The sequence below is a fragment of the Folsomia candida genome, unplaced genomic scaffold, assembly GCF_002217175.1.
Source record: "Folsomia candida strain VU population unplaced genomic scaffold, ASM221717v1 Fcan01_Sc071, whole genome shotgun sequence".
NCBI classification, from domain to species: domain Eukaryota; kingdom Metazoa; phylum Arthropoda; class Collembola; order Entomobryomorpha; family Isotomidae; genus Folsomia; species Folsomia candida.
Window position 1 is genome coordinate 75,061 of NW_019091263.1, and position 26,450 is coordinate 101,510.

General features: G+C 36.2%; 2 protein-coding genes across 2 annotated transcripts; both read right to left on the reverse strand.

Annotated features, from left to right (window-relative positions):
- Positions 1-1,172: 1,172 nt before the first annotated feature.
- LOC118433689 lies at positions 1,173-9,447 on the reverse strand. The gene is made up of 9 exons (XM_035845875.1): positions 9,223-9,447; positions 9,044-9,161; positions 8,924-8,973; positions 8,668-8,766; positions 6,602-6,745; positions 6,269-6,519; positions 3,896-4,005; positions 3,265-3,438; positions 1,173-1,702 (listed from the first exon to the last, which is right to left on the reverse strand). Exons 3-9 carry the CDS (start codon positions 8,943-8,945, stop codon positions 1,441-1,443), a joined length of 1,062 nt encoding a protein of 353 aa, XP_035701768.1. The 5' UTR covers positions 8,946-8,973; positions 9,044-9,161; positions 9,223-9,447; the 3' UTR covers positions 1,173-1,440.
- A 12,085-nt stretch (positions 9,448-21,532) lies between these two features.
- Positions 21,533-25,335, reverse strand: LOC118433692 (LDL receptor repeat-containing protein egg-2-like). Its single transcript, XM_035845879.1, has 5 exons — positions 25,254-25,335; positions 24,711-24,756; positions 23,513-23,684; positions 22,201-22,562; positions 21,533-21,583 (listed from the first exon to the last, which is right to left on the reverse strand). The coding sequence occupies exons 2-5, from the start codon at positions 24,714-24,716 to the stop codon at positions 21,533-21,535; spliced, it is 591 nt and encodes a 196-aa protein (XP_035701772.1). The 5' UTR covers positions 24,717-24,756; positions 25,254-25,335.
- Between the last annotated feature and the right edge of the window lie 1,115 nt (positions 25,336-26,450).

The following is a 26,450-nucleotide window of genomic DNA, read 5'->3' on the forward strand; positions in this document are numbered from 1 at the left end:
CGTGACAGACTTAATAGCATCACTGGTATCGAACAAGCGGCGACTCAAAATGGTGCCAAACAATTGATGGAATAGGTGAAAAACGCACCTAAAGTGCTGAAGAACCGTCAGAAACACCTATGGTTTTGACGTCAAATTTTTTAAGGTTTTATGTCAAAATCAGGGTTTCTCTTCCCTGGTGTATTTTGCACCATTGCAATGGTGCAAAATTATATCCCAATTACATATATCTTTGTTCCGCATATTCTGCACCATTAATGTAAAATTTTGCCAAAATTGCGTATTCATTTTTTCCGCATATTCTGTATCATTGGTATAAAATTATAGCAAAATGGTTATTACAGGGTGAGCTACTTCCACCGTTACAACGGTTTATTAGCTCGCCCTGCGTAGCATAGGAGCTATTGAATTCCTCTTGTCCGTCCGTCTGTCTGTCTGTCTGTCCGTCTGTCTGTTAACGACTCTTTTGCATCAATTGATGCTAATTACTGCGACTTATTCACGTTCGTAACAGACTTAATAGCACCACTGGTATCGAACAAGCGGCGACTCAAAAAGGTGCCAAACAATTGATGGAATAGGTGAAAAACGCACAAAAAGTGCAGAAGAACCGTCAGAAACACTTATGGTTTTGACGTCAAATTTTTTAAGGTTTTATGTCAAAATCATGGTTTCTCTTCCCTGGTGTATTTTGCACCATTGATTTTAGAAATTAAAGGATCATTGATTCAGCAAATTAATTGTTCCGTAATATTCCACAATTTTTAACTTTGACGGGTAAAACTGTATACGTTTTGTCGTATCAATTAATGATTTGCATTATTTTACGTCAACGGGATGTGAAATGGATGCCATACTTTGAAGAGATGACAAGACATTTGGCTACAACTTAGAACTCATTTTGCGACTATTGTTCAATTAAATTTAGAGGACAATGATAATTTGATGCAAGTTTATTAAATTTTGGAAACAAATAATTTGTTGTTACCATATTTCCAATGGGCCTTGTAGAATTTAGTATATTTATGTCTACTTAAGATTACTAGAAATTATGAATTATAATTATTATAGAATAATTATCGATTTAGGTAAATGACTTAACATTTGGCTTTATTAATCAATTCTAAATTTTACCATTTTTTTAAATTTTACGTAGCACAAATATATTTAGATGTTTAATTTATTCTACAGTTTAAATTCCAAACTGGTATGGCTGCTTATTTACTCAATCGTTCCAAATGAAGTTGTCGGATTACAAAATTACAAAATTTACAAAAATGTACTTATTTTTGTTAGGCGTTTCCTGCTAAACAATATTTCATACCCAATTACTTAAATTAGTTTATGCCTAACAAGAACGGTAACTTAAGGGTAAGGCAAGATATGTATCTGGTAATTAGTATTTCTTTTCCATCAGTCCGCTTATAATTTACAAACGCTTCAGAAAAATCCTTCTGGTTTAAATAATAATAAATCTTCAAGGAGATTTACACTTATATTTTGCTCGGTATCAAGTCGAACTACGAAGGCAGGCGGGGACTTGTATATTTTATTCACCTCAACAATAAGTGTTGCGAACCAGACACCTTCGTTGAAATTCTTTTTTGAACTTCGAAATGGACTCCTGTTGACAACGAACTCTTTAATCGAACTTGGTTCTTGGAAAGTTGGATCCTTGGAGAACCAGATTTTGTACACGGGTCTAAATTGAATAGGTAAGTAAATATTTATTATATATATTGCCGAATTTTAGTATTTGAATACTAATGCTTTGAATAATATTTGAGCAATATTGTTACGTGATCCAGTGGCGGACAGAAACATAGAGCGTACTCACGTCAACCTTCGCATATCTCGCATATCTCGCCAATTGAGCATAGCAACATAACTTACGAAGTTTTGCGAGATATGCGAGATTTCGCAAAACTTTTGCTGGAAAACCATGGGATTTTTTTTCGCAAATTTACCCAGCAATTGGGCATGTTCTTATTTTGCAAATTTACTTCGCAAACTCTTCCTCACCATCACCAGCAAGAACTTCAAGAAATCCATGGAAACAATAACAAAATTGGCGTTTTGCGATTTGCGAAGTCATATTTTACGAAACCTCTCACGACAGAAATATTTTGATCTTCGCAAGTTTGCTACATGAGTTGCGATGCGAAATAAGAAGTTGTCGTGAGTACGCCCATAGATTTTTTGAGGAAAGAGAGACTTACACATATGTGTTTTCTAAAAAAAACAACTTTGAGCTTTAATAACTTTTTAATGCGCAGGTAGGGGACTTATTTAATTTAATTCTTTGAGATGAAATTCTTGCTTCTATACTTTTTAGCTTGGGTTTTTAAACTAGACAGCGAAAAACCGTTGTTTCGAAAACAGTATAACATGGCAAAGGCTTGTCTACAAAAAATGAGATTCCGTTGCTTCGCCAAGCTCAACTTTCGTATACCCGTATTTGCTTTTTGAGACGGGGTCCGGCTTTGCCTCACCTAAAGAAAATCAATGAGGGTAAGCCATTCTGGTTAAAACATTTTTACTTCGTAGTCTGTAATGTCAATTCTAGAAAAATCTTCAACCGAAGTTCAGCTCAATTTGAGGATTATGAAAGGGTCGTCTATATGCCCATTTTTTCAAACTTCATTTCATATTCTCTCATTACGACCTAGACTCGACCCCGGGAATTTTCGTTTCTACGATGATACCCCAGTATAGACTACTTCATACACCATATCCAATCACTCAAATGAGGTCGAAACATGGCGCAAGACGGAAAATATTGATGTTTACAGGTATATAACTTTTAACCGCTGTAATTGATGGAGGGGATAGATATATGAATTCTGAATAGCATTACAATTTGCAATCTATCAATTGCAAATCGAAATCGAAAATCAAATTTTGAGTCACACCACTACAAGCGAGGCTGTTCCACCCCTAGGGTATTGGCCGTCCACAATTTGTATGGTATATATTTTGGGTCATAAAATAAATCATGAAAGATGGAAAAATATTGAGAAAAAAATAATAATTTGAATATACGGGTTTTCCAACCATTACGTTAACACATTGCGCTCTAGCATGTCACGGGCAGACAGAAATGACAAGTCCAGAAGCCCATAGTTAGGGCTCAGACTGAAGTATGCAAAGATCTTATTCACCCAATATTGCAAATTTAATGCTGAAAACAAAACTGTGATATGCCGTCTGCTCACATGTTAAAAGTTGCCGTAGAATGATATTTATTACGATTTGGTTACATACCTTCCCCTTTTTACTACTAGTGGTGGTAGAATCGGGGGTGTGAATCTTATGATAATATTGTAGATATCCTCTTCTTGATGAATGTCCTCAAAATATGGGATGACAGGATCGTCAATATTTAATGGGGTAGTGTAAGGCGAACAACCATCTTCCGAGCAGGTCTGCATTATTAGTCTAGTTTTTGATTTACAATATAATTATAATAACAACCCGTCAAATTGTTCCGCACCATTGTTGCTGAGAATTAAATATTATTAGTGCAATGAAAATCTTTTTTTTTTGAAGATTCCGTAAAAATTTTGACGAAAAGCTTTTGCCTAACTAGCGAACTAAACTGAATTTTGTTAGAGGTATGTATGTAGTAATTGTGTAAGATATATTTTGGCTATTAGTCATAAATTTGAACAGTACGTCAAAATTTGTCATCTAGACCTGTTAATTATTCCTCACCATGCATGAATTTTTATTCCAATTCTTTTTAATCATCTATACTCCTTCCTCCAAGATGATGTAGTTAGTCTAGCTTATCATGCAAGCACGTATAGTATAGTAGCAAATTTAAAAAAATCTCCTCTTTTCCTGTTAGAAGTAGGTTAATTTGCTAAGAAATAAATAGAAAATGTTTACGTACGAATAACTGGATCCGTAGCTCTTAGGTATGTCGAACCACAGACGTTCCTCGATTCCGCCATGAACGACAAAGTTGTGTGAGACCTCTGAGAGTTTATCAGTGAGGTAAATCTACAGAAATAAAGAATAAGTTACACTTACTCTGCGTCTAGTGGAATCAACCAGAGTTCTAATAAATGTTGCGAATAATATAGAATGCAGGTAGGTGGGGCTCAAGCTATTGTAGCGTGAACGCAAACCACACCCTATTTGTGGTCACGAAGCAAAACAATGAAGCATAAGCATTATAACATTAAAGAATTACATAATCACATATATTGATGAGACTAATACTGATTTAATTAAAGAGGCCTGTATTTTTACGTTTACGATAATGTTATGGTAAACGTATTTTAAAATTGAAGTTTACTTCAAATACTTCCAAATGGCCAAAATTCTCGACAAATCTGATTAAGCAAGCTATCCGATCAGAATTCAATATAAAATTATTCTGGAGGATGCCTACGCGATATACAAAACCTTTCAGTACAGCTTTGCGGAGCCCGACATAAGGTTTGGTATAATAGAGTCTGTAATTTGACTTTGTATTAGGGTTAGGGTTGCCGCGGGTAGCGAATTCATTACCCGCTACCCGCACGGGTACCCGTACCCGCTACCCGCAGCGAAAACCACGAAAAAAGAAACCAAGAATTCAAATTTCTTAGATTTCTTTATTGAATTGTACTTATTCTGCAAGTAAGGTTATTAAGATAAAGTTATCATGGTATTGCTTGATAGTTTTCAGCGTAATGCAGGCGTTATGGTACAACAAGACCGTAGCTTCGACCTTCCTGCATAATTGAGCCAAATCAGATTGACTGATTGACTTGAAGTGGTCACCATACATACATACATATGTATGATTCATCCATATTGAGGTAGGATTGATGAGTTCAATTAGTCCAAGCGTGAACAAAATTGGGGAGGTATTGGCCGGTGAGGGTGATACAGGTTAGCAGTGTAAAATTTTGAAACAGTCATGGACAGCGGATAATTGATTCAAAGTACCAATAGCTTCAAATGGAAGCTTGTAATAAGAAATTTGAATCATTTTCAATTAGGTAAGCTGAGTGGCGTAGCTTCATAGATGTATCATCCAGCAAGATTTTTTTAAAGGGATTGTGCTTTAACATAGATCAGTATAATGAATTGAAACAGACCTATCTATGGTATATTAGAGTTAGGTATCGTCCATATTTTATAATTAGTCCCCGCTCGCCATAAGTAATACGTACAAAAAAGGAACTAATTATAAAATTCAGACCATAGCCGTTTTCTACCCTGTCTAGCAATACCTCCAAACAATTTACTTTACTTATCGTCGTACTAATTCTATAAAGACCGAAGTGCAGTCGATAGTTAATTTTAAAAAGACCGAAGTGCAGTCGATGCTTAATTTTAAAAAGACCGAACTACAGAAAAAAAATTCTAAAAAGACCTAAGTGCAAGCATGTATTTACTTATGGCTAAATCGCGCGATATGTGAAGAATCGTTTTGGCAAGATATAGCCATAAGTAAATACATGCTTGCACTTAGGTCTTTTTAGAATTTTTTTTCTGTAGTTCGGTCTTTTTAAAATTAATCATCGGCTGCACTTCGGTCTTTTTAAAATTAACTATCGACTGCACTTCGGTCTTTATAGAATTAGTACGACGTTATGCCAGATAGTAAAGAGTGGGCCAGTTATAAGAACTACACCTGTTTTTGTTTACAAAAATGTTAATAAAATAATTTCTACTCAACCAATCAAACTAATTATTTTTTTCCTCGACTTAGAGACTATGCTGAAGAGGAATTAATGGGCCGAAAATAGAAGTATGTACGAATACCATTCTGTAGTGGGTCAATTCTCCAATTCAAGCAGGTCCAACATGGCCAACAAGTTGTCACGTACATACACCTCAAACACAAATCAGAAGAAAATTGAAAGAATAATGTGCTGGTTCTGTACGAAAAGTGGTGAAGAAGTTAAACGAGTCAAAACGGTACCAACACAAGGGTAGGACTGAAGGTCGTAGAACAGTGCAAAACTATATAAAAGGCCAAAACTGGGGAAAACATCCCTACCTTCCCCTTGGTAGCCAAAAGAACCTTGCAATGGAGGGTACTCTACATATTAGAGAACATATGTAAAAAATTGTGAATGTACTTCCGTTAGTTTTCTATCACATTATGAAATTTCTATGATAAGTGTAGTACTTCTAACTTGCCCATGCTTTATATTTGGAGTATTCACAATTAAGGTTAATTCAGAGTGTGGCAGTTATTGCATAATTCATCATATGTCCGAGAATAAAGCAGTTGAAAAATATCTGAATTATATGTTCTACTAACTTGGTAATCTAAATTTTTATCAGGGACTGGACACGGAGCTGCCCAGCTAAGAATCAACTGGTGTGGGTCGTTGGGTCTAAAATTAACGTTCACAAATTTTGGTGGCGAATTGGCGTTAAATCCAGTCGTGACAATAAGTGGAGTTGGAATCGGAGTTCCCATAACCTTTCCTTGTAGTTCGACCATATTAAAGTAATACGTTGAACAACTTTCCATGTTTTCTAGAATATGTCCATTAGTCACGATTATCTCTGTTAAATAGGTACAATTATTGTAGTTTAATTTGTTTGAATAGTGCCGATAAGATTTAGTATATCAAAATTAGTAATGTACCAGTTGGAAGGAGATTTTCCATATTGTCCTTCCAAATAAATAGTTGATACATGGTTACACCAGGAACAGCAGACCAAGTAAAACGGACGGTTGTAGGCCCAACACAAGATGCCGTGAAGCCTTCGACCATATTTGGACGCTTTCCTACATTAGACAAAATTCTGTAATGATTATCCAACTTCTAAATTACGAAATTTAGTTGTAAATGTTAGGGTTTGAATTAAATAAAAATCATCAGAACATCAAAATATATGACGTTTTAGCCCGAGTCAGGGCTTATGGAAGCGCTTTGGTCTGTCGCCTATCTGTCTACAAGTCTGTTTCCGTTCTACTCAATCGATCGAGTTGAAATTTGGCGCACGCTTAAAGAATGAAAAATGAAAGACTAGTTTCGAAGATGGGCACTATTGGTCAAGTGGTTCACCCGTGGGGGGTAATATAGGGCTGTGGGAATATTATACACCAAAATTTCAAAATAGTGCTACGAAGCTGAAATTCGGCATGAAGGTAGTTATTGAATTCTAATGAAAGAATATAAAGTGAAATAAGGATGAAATATTTTATCTGTAGGGATCCTGTTAAGTGATCCACACCGAGTTTTCAAAATTTTTCAAACTCATCCAATCGAACTAAAATTTTCATATGAAGTGAACCGATGGGGAGACCCTAACTTTTTTTGAAATCGCATAGTCGAGCTAAAATTGGGTGTGTAGGTTGTAAATAATTGGTATCTAATAGGCAAATCAGAAGTGAAATTAAAAAACAATAATCAGGGGTACCCTATAGGGCAACCCATACCGGCCACACCTTTCATTATTTGTGGCATCACCTATGCAAATCCTAGAAGATTTTTCGGTGGTTTTTGTAGCCACCAATTTTTGTAATACTCTCTCTCGATTAATGCCAAAAATTGCTCCATTGGAAGCAATTCCAGAGATTTATGCTTTTTTCCGCAAAATCAACTTTATTCGTTCGAATAGAGTCGGTCACACTTACTATAATGAGATCTCGTCATTTCAAGTCACAACAACCAACCTTTGTTGTTGATGCAGGGGATAAAGCTATTCATGATGCATACCTTCAAGCAAAGTTTAGAACTCAATATCTTAGTGATTTTGGATGATTACGAAACCCTTCCATTTTCATCCAGAGCAAGCCCAGTCAGATATTTTTAGGGAAATTTCTCTTATGTCTAAATTTATAATTTGTTTGCGTATTATTTTATTTAATTAATGAGTTGTATGTCACGGCAATAACACCTTCGGGATCCATAGGTTACTAGTTTCGTAGTCCGTAACGGTTAATCTAGTTGTACTTTTCTCGAGCATTTTTTAACAAATTTTCAGGCACCTAGCTTTGGCATGACCTTATGTCCCAATTTAAATTTTTTGACAAATTTTGCTTTATTTATCTTGAAGCCAAACTTATTGGCATTAATATACCGCGCACCTCGTTTTGATAATCCTAACCTGGCTGCTGTTAAGCGTCTCGAATTGTGTGGGTTTTTAGTAATGCGTTGTCCAAGCTCCTCACCACTAACGACGACTCTACCTAGGTAGCTTAGCAGCATGACCAAATTATGTTTTGAAATAAGCGTTTCCTTATTCCATGTACGATTAATTGTTGCAGTGTGCATTCCTTCGACAAGAAAATGTTTACAAATTTTTTTCCCCTCAAGAAACAACGCATTTTTATACGAGTGGCAAATTACACTTTCAAGTTGTTGTGGCTCTTTGGCTATCATTTCTCAGCCGATTGAGATAACTTAATTTGGTCTTCTGATCCTTGTACCCTGTTAAATTACGCATAGAACGCATCTAGTTTTGAATTTTGTATATTCCCGCGCAGGTATGATACGCTGCGTGAGAATCGTGATACCATAGTTTATGCGCACCCCATAAAACTACATAGCTTTGTATCAATGTGGAATATCAAAGGAAATTATAAATTTTCATATCTGACTCAGGCTATATGAGGCTGCACTGATGTTTTTTAAATTGTCACAGAGAATAGCCAACATGGCAAGTAATTGAAATTCGAGAAATAAAGTAGATTAAAAAGCTTACCAAATGTCTTTATTACTTCCCACACGGTTATCCCCGCAACGCCATCAAACACCGAGGTAACCGAAATATTATACATTGTTTGAGGATTTAATCGGGATACTGAAAAGCAGGATTATTATAAAATTATGTAAATAATAAATATAAACAACGCAAAAGTAAACATGGACTTGCCATGAAGATGTTTCTTAGTATAATCCGCTTTTTCAAACAATTGTGAATATTCTACAGCTATAACTTTCACGAAATAAGACTCAACTGAATCCCCTTCTGATTCCCATTCTAGTTCTATTGTTGTGTCCGTCAGTTCTACGATTTCAAAAATGATTGATAAGCTAAACATTTATTTGACTTAATTTATTTTTTCTGATCAGTATACCTATAATTTTAAATCCAGGCCGCACCATAGAGACGTTTTGAAATGTTCTGTACACAGGCAATGAGTACTTGCTTCTATGTTTAGATTCACCCATATTAATTCTTCTTAATGTTGATACCTATAACACAATATATCTTCCAAATACATGTGTGATGTTAAAGCTACGGAGAATAGCATACCGTAAATGAGTAGTTTACTCCGGATTGAAACATTTCATCTATCATTGGGATTTCTATGCGGTTATCAGTAGCATTACTGGAAACATGATAGTAGAATCCGAGTGGTATATCAGGAGTGATTTTTACATCATAACTACCAAAGTAGCCGTTGATATAACTTGGTCGACTCCATGTCAATATAGCGCTCCATCCGTCAGACCTTATCTTCAGATTGTACGGTATTCCAGGCTCTATTATTAAGCAAAAGAACGTGCATTTGAAGAATTTTAGGGTAGCCCCGTAGAGCTGGCTGAATTCACAAAAATTGGGGAATGATTATCACCAGATTTGGACGTATATGACCTTACCGGATTAGTGATAAACTCCTTACCGCTAGTGGTATATTTATCATCGGTGGAGATAAATTCGTCACCCGCGGTGATGAAATTTATCACCAATCCGGTATAGTCATATAGGTCTAACTCCCAATTATCTCCCAATTTCTGTGAGTGTGGTCCAATCTTGTGGTTCAATCTTGATGCGAACACACGAGGGTTTTACCTCGGAAAATAATCTTGGTAAAATGGGGTGGGGAAAATGGGGTTTTCCACTCCCAAAACAAGCTCTAGGGAAGTAGAAAAATTCGACAAACTTGAATGGGGCTAAACGAATATTGTCTGCCATGTACTTGATTAGTGAATTAACACTGAATCAATTAATCCGTACAATATTCTGTATTATAAAACTTTGAATAGCTTAGACACTTTCGACGTTGAGATACATTTAACCTAAAGTAATTCGTTGCATGATACAAATTTAGTAATGGCAGTTGTAATTTATCAGTAATAAATAAAATATGCAATCAACTGGCAATTTAAAACATAATTTCATTGGAAATAGAAAATTTAAAATTATTTAAAATTTAATTTGTTGCAAAATCCAAATTCAACTGATTTGTTAAATATTTTTTGTTAAATAACAGAGGAGAATAATAAATGGAGAATTGGCAACTCTGAAGCCTGACACATTGCTGTAACCCTTCAGAAGCATTTTCCCCAGTACCCACCCATTTTGCCATTTTTCTCATTTTACCCAATGGTCCGGAGATTAAGCTCAAGAGGTGGGTAAAGTAAAACCCGGGTAGACACATTTTTCATTAAATTTACATAGCTTGCATAGAAAGGGTGTTGATTTAATTTGATCACATCGATATTCGCGCGCGCGTCAGAGACAAATTCAGCTGTAACCTTTCAACCTGTTAATATTTTTCGATGAAATTTTCATAATGTGTGGGCAGAAAACACTTGAAACCCGTGAACATCTTCGAATTAAGATACAAACTTTGGGCAAGGAGAAATTAAAAGATATAGACATTGCAGAAAAATTGGGATGTAGCAGAAGAACAGTGTGGAAATGGAAGAACAGAAATTTTGTCAAGGATCTAAAGCGACCTAGACAACCCACAAAGCTCTCCCCTATCACAAAAAGAATGATTAAACACAGACTTCACCAGAAAACAGGAAGTTCAGTGAGAAATTGTGCCACCGAATTAAATAACTCAAAACGCTTTAAACTGAAACCAAAGAAAATCGACTTCACTACAGTGCACAAATTTGTCAAGTCCACAAAATGGGGTGGCCGCGCCTATAAGCTAACCAAGGAACCCCTAATGTCCCAAAAAACATCGACGACCGTCTTAAATTTGGTGAAATTCTCCGAAGAAGTGACCATTTGGATGAAAAAAACGAGGTGAAAGTTATGGTAGCCGGTGGATTTTGTCCGCGTGGGGTAACACCTCTTCACATTATACCAAAGGGACAAAATATGAATGCCAAGTATTATGTGCACAAAATGTTGCCTACATACTTTGCTAGCCTAAAGAACAAGGAATTATTTCCAAACGAACAAGGAACAAAAAACAGGGAATTATTTCCAAAGTGTGATCGAATTAAATCAACACCCTTTATGTTGCACGCATTAAGATAGGAGAGGACAGTTGGCATCGTATTTTCTTACCGGATCCGATCGTTTTAAATTTTTTTGATATTGCATGGGGATAAATTTTGTCGCCAATCTTCACAAATACTGATATCTCGTAATTCCAGAATGGAAGTATTTCTGTTGGGATCGTGGTAGGATTAATCAAGGCGGAATATTCTGAAACCCACAATGTAGAATTTGTACACATCCCTGAATCTGTGTCACACAATTGCGGTAGGAACTGAATATCGGGAGAATTCACATGATCCATCCACCAAGATATCTGAATGTGGTCAAATTTTCCTTCCTCAATATATAGATATGGATTCACAGCAATGCTATTCACCTGGTAGTATAAAAAGTTAGTAGGAATTAATTGATTCACATATCCCAACACCATGTGATTAACTGTTGAGAAGCAAAATTGCTACGACAGGTGCAAGTAGTTTTTTCTTAGGAGGAGAGGACCTCCACTTGTAATTATGATTCTTGATGTCCTTTGGAAATTTGGTAGCCATAGGTGAGTGGTGGACAACCCTAGAATGGTTAGATGCCATGGCCTTATTTGCGTCACACCCCATCAAAGGTGCAAAAAATGCGAAATAACGCTTATTTTCATTTGCTTAAACTGTTCCCTAATATCCAATTTTTGTCTAATTTGGATAATTTTAACATATTAAATATTGGTCCCAAATAGTTTTACTATCATACCCAAGAGCAATCTCAACTTTTTTGAAATTTCACATTTTTTTAAATTCATACCTATGTTCAGGAAATTTTCGAAAATTTTCAAAATTTCCAAAAGCGTAATTTTGATATTAGATATGATAAAACAACTATCTGTGACCGATAATATGTTAAAAATATTCAAATGAGTGCAAAATCGGAGTCTTGGCGGTAGATTAAACAAATGAAAACATGAATTTTTTACACGTATGAGGGGGTGTGGCGGACGCACATGGGGCCATGGCATCTAACCATTCTAGGGTTGTCCACCACTCACCCATGGTTGCCAAATATCCAAAATACATCAAAATATCAGAATTACAAATGAAGGTCCTCTCCTCCTTAGTGAAACAAACACCACAACAAAAAAATACTAAGTATATATGTATTTACATCACCCCCAAGATATGTCCTAGAAACACATTTAAATTTATTGTTAATTACTGAATAAAGTTAGAAGCCCCGCTTATTCAAAACCTATTAGACCATATTTTTCTGCAAATTTTGATATCAAGATGACCACAATTAAATAAAAATTGACGAAGATATTCAAGTTTGAAATCCAAAAAATTAATACAAATTATTAATGAGCTAAATATTACTGCCATCTACATAATAATTTACAAAAGTCCGTCCCGTTGAATTTCCATGACAGCATTCTGATTGGTTGTTGACATGAGTTTGAATTTAATTAGCCAATCAGGAAGCAGATTTACCAAGGAGGCATACAAGTAGTTATGGAGAACTATCATACTTACAGAAGGCATTATTATTAGGAAAAAGAATAAAATTTTTTGGAATTTGGGAAAGTGGTATTTTTTAGTGCACTCTAAACAAAATCGGTATAGATATATAACTCTAGTAATGATTTAGTATTGGAACAATACCGAGTAGGTAAGAATCTAATTCCGGTAAGTATGGAAAGTATTCCGGCAAAGTATTATGCTAGTACCAACCTGGTATTGGGGTTCAATACGAAGGCGGTAAAGTCATATATGTAGATATGTATGTATACCACAGGTATTGGATAAATACTAGGTTTCTAAAAGTGTGGTTGCGACGCGTTGTCAAGAGTGAATAGGGAAAAGTGGTAGGTCTTGGGGACGACCCCCATGAAGTGATCACACCACATCCATAGGGGTGACAATCGATCGGTCTTGATCATACGAGTATTTTGGTATATTATAGAATTTTGTTGGATAAGATTGGTTGAGAATTTGTGGAAAACCTGATATTTCACCTTATTATATTCTCCTTAACGGCCTATAAAATGATTGTCCAAATTTAATGTTCAAACTAAGGATAAGTTATGGGATTGACAATTTTAATCTGGCGTGTGGTAAGTTAATTAAATTCTTTATTGAATGATTTTTCCCAAGTGGATTTTAAAAGATTGACGATTTTTGCAGTGTAAAATTGTTCGAGAGCTGTGATGCAAACCTTCTGCAACCAAAATGTATTTAATATTGTAATTGTGCCAATCCTCACTAAGATTTCCCATTTTTGGGACATTGTTTATAAATTACTGAGAAGATTTTTCTCCAATTGATTTAGGAGAAACTGATTCTGAGATTAAAAATGCTCTAACAAAACTTTTAGTAAAGCATGGAGCAAAGTCACATCGGGAATGATAAACTTTACTAGCTCGAGCAAAAAAAAACAAACTTTAATAAATACGGCATGGTCCGTTTGATTCTGGGCATTTTTCGAGGACAAGTTTTGATGGTTCTTATCTAAGTCAATATCAAACGTAGAAATCTGAAATTTTTTTGGTTTATACCTTATTCTATAGTGTATCGATCAATGGTACTTAACATTTAATGAAAAAAGTTGGGCGAAATGACTTCCCTTCATGTACAGGCCAGGTACTTAAAAATGAGCCCTCGTATTTATTCCATATGAACACATACCACTAAAGAAAGTTGCATTTTTCCCACGTGGTTTACTATAATTTGGTGGCAGTTAAAATTTAGCACTAATTACGTCTTATAAAAAATTGAGTTAGCCCAAAGTATCCGAAAACAAAATTGGTTAATCTCTACTCGTCTAAAAATAAGAGAAAAAATTCGGAAGAAGTCGCAAAACGTGTTTTCCAAACATACGAAGTGATTTTCAAAGATCGAAAAAATACTCGTACTTTTTTTATAAGTGAAGGAATGCAACGAAAGACATATAATGGAGATGTACGATGAGTGTGGAAATCCTGATATCAAAAAACCAAGTGGTCGGCCAGTCCGAGTGGCATCGGAGAAAGTGCTAAAGAAATTGGAGAAATCGTTTCTGAGGAATATAATTTTTAAGATAATGCTGTGGCAGGTCGGGTTTGCGTGTCGAGGCCTAATGTTACATTAGACCTCGACGATTTTGTACGTTAGTAACGTACAAAATATAAAAGGCAATAACATGGGCTTGTAGACATATAAAGCACAAACGACTCAAAATACATCCATAGTCAAAACGTTGAGCTAAAACCAAGCGCAAAAAATTTACGAAAAGAGATTGAAGAAAACATCCCTTAGCATGAGAGTGATGCCTGACGAAACGCAATGGATCCTGAAAGTGTTAATGGCGTAAAGTGCTACTCATGTACTAGCAAAAAAATGTACAAGATAAGTACAAATTCTAATCCAACGAAAAAGTTCCCAAAAAGTGTATGATGGAGCGAAGTTCCTAAACCATTTATTATTTGCAAACCCTGAAATTTGACAGTGCACTTGAAAGAGTGCATATTGTACAAACTGATCCCCTTCATCGAAAACAAGAATGTTTTGTTCGGGCCGTACATGGCGACATCCCATTCCGCCAAGATTTTGACGGACTTTCTTCAGAGTAAAAAAATTGATTTTGTGATGAAACAAGATAACGCTCCAAACTCAGGCCCGCCCAATTGAACGGTCTTGGGGATTAATCAAAAAAGAATATTCCGAGCGACAAAAGCCACCCAAAGGTTTTCGTGGATCTGTGCAGGTCATGACCAGAATCATCAAACGCGTGGCGGAAGACAGTGGCAAAGCCTTCATGATGACCGCTAGACAAACTCCTCCCTCGATCGGAAGGAATGGTGTATCTGGACAACTAGTGGACCGTTATGAGCGAGCATTATATCAAACTGGTTAAAATTTCGTTTAATTTGATAAAACCGTTCCTTTTTATAGGCGATAAACCATGTGCACTTATAGGCGTGGGTTCGATTTGTGTGTCTGTCCCGGGAACCGGAGTACACCCGATCCCGGAAAATGATGGACCCTAAAAAAAAGGTCCGCCAGTCCTGACTTTCTATTACACCCCCCCCCCGCTCCACTGTGCACTCCGGTCTACCATATGTAAGAGTTGCTTCGACAGAACGCTAGGAAGAAATGTACCTTAATTTCTTAGCTAATTAACCTCACGTTTTGCGTCAACCAGTCGTCACTTTGCTTTGTTGACATTTTTTATGAACGCCTGCTTTCATTTATTTAATTCGTCTGTTCGCTTGTGAGATCTAGCTTTCAGCCCGATTTATTTGATTTTTTTACGCCCAGCACTGACTGACTTACAGACCCAGCACAGCACAAATTGATATCTGTCAATGTTTGTTTTTTTAGCATTATGTCGGTATTACAAAATCAGGTGATATACCAAGTAGGGCCAATTGTAATGACCAACGCCTTCCGTTCACCAAAAAAGTTAGTAGGAGTTATGTAAGACATTTGTATTATGTTTTATTGAAATGCCCATGCAATTGCTTATTAGTAACCATAATTCGAAATTTTGTGTGCCCAAGGTGTCAGAATGACAGATCAGAAGAGACAGCCTGTTGCAATTTTTTAGCAACATTTTGTAAACAAAAAAAATCAACGTTTTTCAATTGCTCACTAAAAATCGGAACTGATCGCACGATGGTCGACCGTACCAAAAAATGATCCACTGACACTGGCAATTCGGATGGGTGAAACAAAAGTGGAAAGGAAGGGTCAGAAAGGTCATAAAGCATTATGAATACGCGGACAACCTAAACTTGTCCAAAATAATGCCGGACCCAAAGAAAATTTTCCCTACAAATGAACGGGTTAAACAAAACAATGTCCCGTGCCCTTACAGTAAACATCGGACTTACGTCTTTAAGATGTAAGGAGAACAGGGGTGGGCAAGCTACTTTGGTCGTAAGATACAAGATAAGATACTTCCTAGGATAAGATATAAAATACAAGATAAAAGATACATCTTGTTCAAGTACACAAGATACAAGATATTTTCCTAAAAATTGAGTAGTCAAGATACAAGATACAAGATATGTATCTTAAGATACCTTTATACCAGATAAGATACTTTCTTTTTTTAGCTTGGTATGCATGCCCAATTAGTCATGTTTAATCATTTAAACGAAAAAAATTTAATAAGTACACAATTTAAAATCATTCTATAATCATCTTACAAATTTTGTTGCGAGTTCTTATATGTACTTCTAAAAATTTCTAAATTTCGAAAAACTAGAACTCTACCTAAGAAACATATTATTTTGACAATATTCCCTGCTTATTCAAACTTAACCCTATAAGATCTATACACTAGTTCAGCCTAATCATGTACATATTATTCAACGTATGTATATGTATGTGTACAAATGTACGACAAATTGACTGTCGGCAGTAAGAAAATTAATTAAGTTGACGGAATTTTGAGAAAAAGTATCTTGTATCTTGCCAACTCTCTTAAGATACTTTTCTGCCAGGCGTATCTAGATAAGATACATACCCAAGATAAATACTTTCGACTTTCTAAAAGATACAAGATACAAGATACTTCTCTGATCAGGCGACGAAGATACAAGATAAAGATACTATCTTGTATTTTGTATCTTTTATCTTGTATCTTGACCAAGTATCTTGCCCGCCCCTGAAAGAGAAGAACTTGGTAAATTCACGCCAACTAAAGATAGACCCCTGAGAAGCCCGGCGCTGATCATCCGGTACGCTCTTGAAAAATAAAAGCAAATATTTTGAAAAGACAGGAAAATTTTTCAATTGTACAATTTTGTTTAGCCTAGGCTAAATAAAATAGAAAAACCTGTAAGAGACCATATTCACGCCTCATCAGTCGAGACTATCCATATAAATTTCAAAAACGTCAACCGCAGCCATCATAGTGCTTCTGTGATTTTTTTATTGGGCGTAAATTGGATTTGGTCCAAAACGCGATTTTTCTTCCTGGGGGGGTGAAATTTCGTGTTAAAAAATATTTTTGGAAGTTATCGAGCAGACTGTGAAACTCCCGAACCGCACTCAACTGAAAAATAGCCACTAGACATTCAAGGAGGGCTCAGGTCCTGATCTGACAATGCAAGTCTTTTACGTGTAAAACTCAGACCTCAATGCATTGAGGTCCAGAATATTGAATTAGTTGGCCAAAACCTATTCTCACGGATTCGAAAACAAACTACCCTCTTCAGTACCTTTGAGATAGATGTTCAATTTTGGAAAGTTTCATTCGTATTGTTCAAATGGCTATGGCGTGGCGTATGCCTAAACTTGCCCTATAACATTGGGCTAAATAGGAAAAACTTCAAGTTGAAAATCCTGTCTAGTCCTGTGGTATTTCGAGAAACCGTTAATGTGTTATTAAACCCTTATGTCCCATCTACAAAAACTGCTGCCCCTTTTTGCCCCTTTTGCAAATTGACAGAGAAATTTGAATTTATGCTAAGACAAGTTGCAAAATCAAAATATCTGGACTGCTCCAATCATTGAGAGGTATGAAATTTTTGAGCGTTCCAAATAACACAATCGCCTCAAAATATTTTGCCCACTCCTTGGGGAAGGGAACATGGTAAAACACATCCCTCTAAAAAATTTATTACCAAGGGGAGAGTTTTATGACGTGGGGGCCTCCTGAGCAGCCAAGCCGAAATTTTTCATTTTGGCCCTGCTTTCTTTGTTAATGAGGTCAGAGGGCAGAAATACTTAATAAAACTATAGAATATTGCCATTTGATGAAATACATCGTCAAATGCAGCGAAACAAAACTTTGAAATTTACATTTTGACCACACCCCCTGGCGGTGGGTGTGCCGATGATGTCCAAATGTTATTGCTGAATTGTATAGAGCTTGATGAGACCTTTCTTATGATACCCCACTTGATGGGGTAACGCGAGAAAATAATTACTTGGCTTTGACCACACCCCCAAAGGGGTGTGGCTATCAATGAATCTTCTATGACGTATACCCCTCGAACTTCATATCTCGATTCCCGAAGACAGAATTCGAAAAAATCAATTTGTTCGAAAGTTATAGGTTTTGGCAAGCAATAAGCTAATCCGGACCAGTGTGCAATGGGACCAATTTTATTTTGTTCAGCACAAAAAATAAGCATACATATATTTTTGAATTTTTCCTAATGCACTAATTAGAGCGCGTGACATGAAGTTCAAACTGTTGTCCAGCCGAAACCTGGGTTTTTAAAAATTCTGTAAATTTTCGAATTTTAGGTCGAATTCAAAAACTCGAAAACTTGTCTCTTTAGAAGTCTATGGGCTTTCTCGTGATATTGTTAATTTTTCAAAATTTTTATGAACTGGGAAGGTTACATTAGTCTATGTATTGGTCATTACAATAGGCCCTACTAGGTGGGTACGAATTATATACATACATTGGTAATGAAATTTTAGAGCAGGAAATCAATGTTGAAAAATAATAGTTTCTCCGTATTTTCCTCTGTCTAAAGGCTATTGTGGACCTTCCCGGTTTACGAAAAGACGCGGTTTAAACGCCTAAGCGCCTAAACGCTTTGTGAATCTGGCAAATGTTAAATTGCGAAATAACAAATTAATTCTTTCGTTGATGAGCTGCTTGTTTACACTGCCGCTGGACGAAAGGGTACCCGAAAATTCGTACCAAGATATTGTAGGAATTGCATCTGCAGTTAGAAGAACTATACGCTTAATAAAGCCCCAAGGAGCTTAATAACTGGGGCGCCGAAGAACGGACTCTGGAGAATAATTAGCACCTTCGGGGATTAATACATCGTCTGGAAGATTTATTAAGCGGGCTAGAGCTTGATTTAATTCAGCGGAGCTAAATTAACCTCCATGTTTATAAACACGTCTTGACCCACCTCATTTGACATTGACGGTGATTTGTTATCCTGGGGATACATAGGTAGAGCAGCTTTATAGCTACAAATTCCCATTAGTGACTGCGTTGGTGCTGGAGAACATTTAAAATCACACAACAAAATTTAGCTTCTCCGGAGCTACATAAGTGTAAGGGGGGCCCCTAACGGAGGGGCTTCATAAACTTATCTAACGTAGTTCACCCTGGAACAATAATTTGCATACAACTTTTCACCAACGTGCAGAATAAGTTTTTAGACCGATTTACTTGTTACTTCATTGCTTGTTACTTTATTACTTAAATGTAATAGAAAGTTGCACCCATAGTACTGTTTCGTTGTCCTATTTAACTTTGAAAAACAGTTGTCAACATTGCACAATCATTTTCCCAGGCTATTCTGCACTATTTGTCCGATTTGTATCACATCCCGCAATTGCACCATTTTGTTACCGATTGTAAGGAATACCAATGGTGCTCCTAAGTTGATGATACACAATGTAATGGAGCTGGGATTTTTCTATTAGCATCAATTGATGCAAAAAACTCGTTAACAGACGGACAAGATTAATTCAATAGCTGAATAGTTCTCATGATACGCCGGGTAAGGTAATAAAGCTCCACGAAGGCGCTTAATAAAGCTCCAGCACTTTATTAAGCTCTTGGCGCTTTATTAAGCGCACTACCTTTAATAGATCAATTGTCAGGTTTGCTCCACGCGCAGAGGCCTAAACGAATTGTCGTTCATTTTAATCATGCTTAACATTACGAGCGTCGCCGCATCTGCCTTTGAGTACACTCAGAACGAAACAAAAGTTTGAGGGGTTGCAATCCCGAATTTTCTGCGCTGAAATTCCCGGGAAACGGGATGCTCATATCCCGGGCAACGGGATGCTGATATTCCTGGAAACTGGATCCCGATTTCCCGGGAAACGGTATCCCGATTTCCCGGGAAGCTGGATCCCGATTTCCCGGGAAACGGGATCCCGATTTTCCGGGAAACGGGATCGAAATAAATAATTATGAAATAAGCTGCATGGTTTTAATGATACAATGTACGAGAGGTGGTTTCAAGTTTAAATATTGCAGTTAATGCATAGCATGAGGGTTACATATTGCATGATAAAACCCTTCGGTTTTAATCATTTACAACCCGTAGAACCCAAAACACCGAATCCAACATAACCCTGGGAATACCCTGCCCGGTACCGCAGATCAACCAGGCCTAACAATGACAAGGTATGGCTCCTATACAATGAGAAGTCCATGCATAGTTATTTGTAAGGACTGGAATTATTCCGTTGTATTTAAAGAAAGCCCAAATCTGCTTTATATCAAGAAATTTGTAATAACTGGAAATATATTTCCCTGATAAAAAACGGGATTCCTGGAATGATGAACATGTAAAAATTCGAGAGTATATACTGAAGCAGCTGAAGCAGTCCCCGTAGTTTTTGGAGGACCTTTTTTTTTTTTTGGGTCAGCGTTCCCGGATTTTGCCTACCGCTGTCCCGGCAACCAGCGGTTCCACGGTTGCACAACAAATCGAACCCACGCTTATAGGTATGTGTTTAATATGTATAATTTAGAAATGTAAACACTACTCCTGTAGGTAGCCAGTAGCCAAAATGAGACGATATTTAAATCAGGTATACGTAAAAACAATTGTGCAATGCTACAAAAATACTATCAACTTTAATAAGAACATGGCGTAAGGCCATGTTTTTCCATGTAATTTTTGGCGTTCCATTTTTCCATGGATCGCCAGATTGGCGTTTCACCAATTCAAAAACGAAGATATTGCAAAAATGACTCAGTTTATCATATCATGTAAACGTTAAACAAAAACAAAACCACAGAACTCCGAAAAAAATTAAGCTCGCACACCGCCACCAATAACACCGAAACTTACGGCAAATATCGTAATGATGTGAGGTATGAAGAGAAGTTCAACCAAAAGGCGAACTTTATACCTCGCCAAGTCGGAAATAGACGAAAATGGGCAATTTTGAAACTCTTCATAAAAGTCGGAACTATAAATTCCAGCATTTATTTAGTGAACTGAACAAGTTTTTAGACTTGAATTCTTAAATGGACTTGATTGGTTATAATTTAGGCGTTACTAACCAGTTTACACGCCGACCTGGACATATAACCCCAAACCGTAATCCACCCGCCTCTCTGGTTCAATGTGGGATGCAAGCATTCGTTTTTTTGATCCTAACTATGCATCCGTCAGACTTGAACCATCGAATGCGATCAGAATAAACAAATAGGGCTTCTGTGAGACCAGCAGACTCTTTTTCATCCATTAAAAAACTTACAGTTAGCGGTATTTAGCCAATTCCAATTGCCTTAGTTAATTTCGTTTGGAGGCCCACACGTCCATTGGGCTACTCGACCTTTAAACTCCATGGCATGAATTTGACTGTTCACCGTATTGTTTTATTTCTTTACTCCATAGTTTGTTCTCAAAAGCCAGTTGAGTTTTGGAGCTGAAATCCTACTGTGTCGACGAACTTCTTTGTTAATTACTCTATCAATAATGGGCGCAGGTGACCTTTTCAGCCAAATCGTTGAAAACGAGCATCTAGAAGTTTAATTTCTTACTTATTTGATATGTTTCGATTAGTAAATATGCCGAAGCATGTTTTCTGCTTAAGTGTTCCATCTCCAAGCTTATTTTTGAAAAGCGACGTGATTAAATATTTCTCTCTCTGCCAAAAATATCCGTTTTAGTGTCACCTTTTGGCCCAAAACAAAACCAATCTAGACTTCTGAAGCAGCTAACGTCATATTTGGTTATCTAATTAACTTACCATGACGAAATGTACATGAAGATTACATTAATAATTTCGCACACTGATTTCAGCCATATGTTGCCAATACTTTTTGGAGACTCGTACAAAACGTTTGGGTTAAAATCAGAATTTCGTTGTGACTCCTCGTTGTGATTAAGACGAACAATATTGAATTTCATCTTTCAGCCTCATACGTATGTATGTTATTAATTAAAGCATTATTGCATAATTAGTTGACAATTTTAGTGCTAGGTTGCACTTTAGACTAGTTTTTATGTGTACTTGGGGCTTTCTAAAAGTAAGTACACGCTGCACTTTTTAAAATTTAATCGACGGCATGTACTTATACTGCCCTGCTCTCATGTCAACTATGCAAGTATCAATATGTCAAGGGTATAAAACTTACTTGAAAAACTCTAGAAGTGTCGCAGTTTTTGGGTTCATCCGTCTCATCGAAGCAGTCGTACCTTTTGTTGCAATACAGATAAGCAGGTTTGCACATTCCATCGCAACCAAATCTCCCAATAGGGCAGTGCAGAGGTGATATTGGGGTGCTCCAGGGACAATTAGTTTCATCCTCCCCGCCAGGGCAGTCATCCTGATGATCGCAGTGTTTAGTATTTTGTACACAGATATCTGTGTTTCCGCACTTAGTGCTGCCCGCGGGACATGGTAAATACTCTTTGTCATCGCACGACCGTTCGTCTTCCCCATGCGGGCAGTGAGGCCAACCATCACAGCGATTTTCGGATTTGATGCATAAAAAATCTGCAATTTTGTATATTTACGGAATTATAATCCATAGCAGTCTCGTTTAACAGAATTTAGCTTCTACTTTTTCTTAGTAAGGAAAATACAAAGCATGAATAAATACGTTAACAAAAAACAGTCGGTTAGACATCGCAATGATAAGAAGAAAACAAGTTTATTTTACGGCAGTAATCTTACCAAAATATTAGTTAATATTAGGGATTCCTGTAGTATTTACAGGCCGTAACATATATAATATATATGATATAATATGATATATAATATATACGATATAACAGTTTAACTGCATATTAAAATAGTTTTTGTAATTCATTACAAATGTGCCAGGCTATTTTTCTTAGTGAGGCAAATACCAGACAACAAAAACATTACTGAGAATACATATATTGGCTCCACCCCAAAAAAGTGGCACTGTTACTTTAGGTTTTGTACTGTGACATAACTTAGAGGGAGTGGTTCTAATCTCTCAACCAAGCAGAGTTCATAAATGTTACGGAAATTTACATATAGCATGGGAGCTGCTGGACGGTGTTTTTGGATTTCTAATACATTTATATTAAATAAATGAATCTAGAATTCCGCTCGTCTTTAAGACGGGCTTATACACTAGTGTGTATATATTATATTTAATAAAAAGCTTCCCGGCGTTGAAGTTAGACTAAAAAAACTTACATATTTCAACAAAACATTTGTCATGTATGTCAAAGATATGATTATAACACGCCGAAAAACAGGGTTAGCAGATCTTGACTCCCCCCGGACAACAAGAAGAATAAAACGGTAAGGGAATTTCAGACGCACAAATTTAATGACTTGATAAGCCTTGTCTTGGACTAGTTATCCAAATTAGTTATCCTCCCACCTCTTACAATTATGCAAGTATTATTAAACGAAAGAGTTTAAAAACTGTGTTGATTAAAAAATATCATAACAGATTTCTATCATACCACTGTTCCAACATATCCATCCGTCACGATACAGGCAATCACGGTCAAAGGGAGGTCTTTCACGCACACTGCGCTCCACTAACCCAAGCCTACAAGTGTCTGATGATTGGGCTGTCATGCAATGGCCCAGAAGAATGACAACAATTAAGCTGCCAAGTAATGACATTTTCACCTGTAAATTCAGAAAAGTTTAAAATCTAAAAAAAAACCTGGTTCAAATTAATGTCTAGTTAAATACGAAAACGGTTTCCGCCAACAATATATATCTTCCACATGTAAAGCAGCGGTTTTAATGCGAGGAATTTTAATTTATTCACTTTAAAGAGCATCTACTCAATTTATTAAAAATAAACCGTTACAACGCATGTATCCAAGGGGTGAAAGAAATGGAGGTCACCATTGAATTCGGGGTTAAATCTCCTGTCAAATTGACATATATATGCCCTATGACCTTTAGATGACCTCTGAGGTCAAAATGGAGGTCACCATTTAATTCGACATTGAAAAATAGCTAAAAATGATGTGTCACATGTCAAAATTGACATAGACACTTTTTCGTCACTTTTCGTCACTGTGACGACGTCATCGTCACAGGTGACGTCCAAGTGCAAAATGACAGGAATTTTCGAATTCCTCGTTGATAAATAGTTAAAAACGATGTGTCAGATGTCAAAATTGACACGTGACACTTTTTCGCCACTTTTCGTCACTGTGACGACGTCATCGTCACAGATGACGATGTCACAGTGTCCATCTTCGAACTCGTCCTGTCCCTTGACGTTAGGAGTTTACGTTCAAAATTTCAAGTCTCGATGTCTTTCCGTTCAAAAGTTATCGGAGCTACGGACAGACGGACAGACAGACAGACGGACATAACGATCTTATAAAGGGCTTTCACCCTTACTAAGCGGACACATGTTTTGGTTTTTTCATAGTCCTCCATTTTCCGACGGTTCAAGGACAGCTTTTCTCAAAAACCTTCTATACATTACCACAACCCTCATCAGGTACATGCATTTTTACCAAAATTATAAATGTCTACAGTAAAGCCAGTGTCAAGGCCGTACAATCAATCTATATAAATCGCTGTATTTTAATCTGAACAGTTTTATCATCTCATCTTATTATAGATAAGTGAGTGACCGTATGAAAATTAAGCTAATTAATAAAAAAATTAATCAAAAATATTTTTTCTTACCTGCATAATCGCCCACGTGCTCGAATACCTGCACCCGTTCCACCCCCTTTTATACATACATAGGTCTTTTTAAAATTAAACCTCAACAGCACTTAGGTTTTTTTAGAATGAGGACGGTATGTATTATAAATTACGAGTTTGCTTAGTTGGCAACGTAATAAAATAATGGGGTAAATGATTAACAAAAAATAGGAAGTTTGGGTTTAAAAATTTCTGTCAGCCTTGCCCGTTCGGATTAAGTTTGCAAATTTTTTTGATTGCTAAATTGTTTTTAATGCAAACTGCTGAATTTGTGATGAATATATAGGTGGATACATGATTTTTTAATATTGAGTATCGATTTATGCACAAATATAAATTTTGAAACATTCCTTTAAAAACACATGAATTTAAATATTTGTAACTAAATATAAATTACATTTCCGATAACAAACGCATGTCGTTTAAATTCATTAACGATTACACGTATTAAGTATGTATTCCTTTGTGTGCATATTTGGATGTGATTAAAATTAAATTAGTTCTACAAAAAAGCTTGCTTACACAAAATCTGAAAATGTTGAACTGATTTTTCCTTTCCCTTTAAATGGTGGACGATGAAGACGGACAGATTTGTTGCACGGTATGGCAGGAGATATAAATACTGTGGACATTTTTCTGTTTGCGGATACATTTTATGAAAGTCTGATCCTTAAGGGGTCTCCTATATACCATTGTAAGAAATAAGTGTCAGGGGTGGCCTCGTGGGAAACTACTTATATATATTTATATGAATTATTTCGCTTGGGGAGAAAAACCTTCCCGGCTCATATATTTTATATATATAAACCTGAATATGTGTTATTGCATGGGCATGTAAAGTATTGATGGGCACCAAATTTCATCCTTTGTTACGCTAGGTTGGCATTCATATGCAGAATTCGTATATTTTCATGTAACCGGAACAAAAAAATATTTAATGACAAAGCTGCTCAATTATTTTTCAAATCTTTTGTAAAAATGTTACAAATTTATTGTTTTTTAGCACTCATTTAATCTCACTCTGTGAATAAGGCGTACAAATTATGTTAAATTTTCGACAATAATCCTACTTTCAATTAAATTAACAACACCTTAGTATGCAAGTGATGGGAAAGTGTCAAATTATAAATTTATCGAACCAATAAATCTTATCTTTTCAAACTTTACCATTTCTGCGGCTAGTAAATTTTTCAAGACTGAAATAATAATTATCCTTTTCCCGTCTTGTTCTGAAACCAAGTAACTGACTGTACTATCATGGTCAAGGGTCCCAAAGTAGATCGTATTGTAGACTACGCCCGACTGGTCCAGTATTTGTACAATAAAGGAATATTATCCTAACTGATATACTTAAATCTTTATCTTAAAGTTTATGTACCCAAAACCTAAAAATTGCATATTAATTTACTTATCTAGCAATAAACTCAGTCTCATCAACAAACATATTTAGTATTCGTTATGTCTTCATCCACACTAAAAAAGGCAAATTCGTCGTGAATTATTATACCGTGAGGAAATATGGAGCCAGACATGGCTACACTCTCAATAATTTTTGAACAAGATTGTCAACGGCAGAGGTACTATGAAACTCTACCGCTCGGGTAATAATTTTTATCCCACAGTGGGATATAAATAAGAGTATGGCTTTCTCTCCGAATATAAACAAAAGGATTTGTCTGGTTTTCTAATCTTGTTTGAGAATAATAATTAATTAGGTAG

Excerpts from the sequence above, each read along its gene's own strand:
- LOC118433692 (XM_035845879.1), bottom strand. Across the intron at positions 22,563-23,512 it reads ATGGATATGTTGGAACAGTG|ATTTTTTATGCATCAAATCC; the intron begins GTATGATAGAAA and ends ACAAAATTGCAG. Across the intron at positions 21,584-22,200 it reads ACACTTCTAGAGTTTTTCAA|ATGCTCGTTTTCAACGATTT; the intron begins GTAAGTTTTATA and ends TTAAACTTCTAG.
- LOC118433689 (XM_035845875.1), bottom strand. The coding sequence starts at position 8,945 with ATGGGAATCAGAAGGGGATTCA. Across the intron at positions 4,006-6,268 it reads ATAAAAATTTAGATTACCAA|ATTTACCTCACTGATAAACT; the intron begins GTTAGTAGAACA and ends TTATTTCTGTAG. Across the intron at positions 1,703-3,264 it reads CTAGTAGTAAAAAGGGGAAG|ACCCGTGTACAAAATCTGGT; the intron begins GTATGTAACCAA and ends TATTCAATTTAG.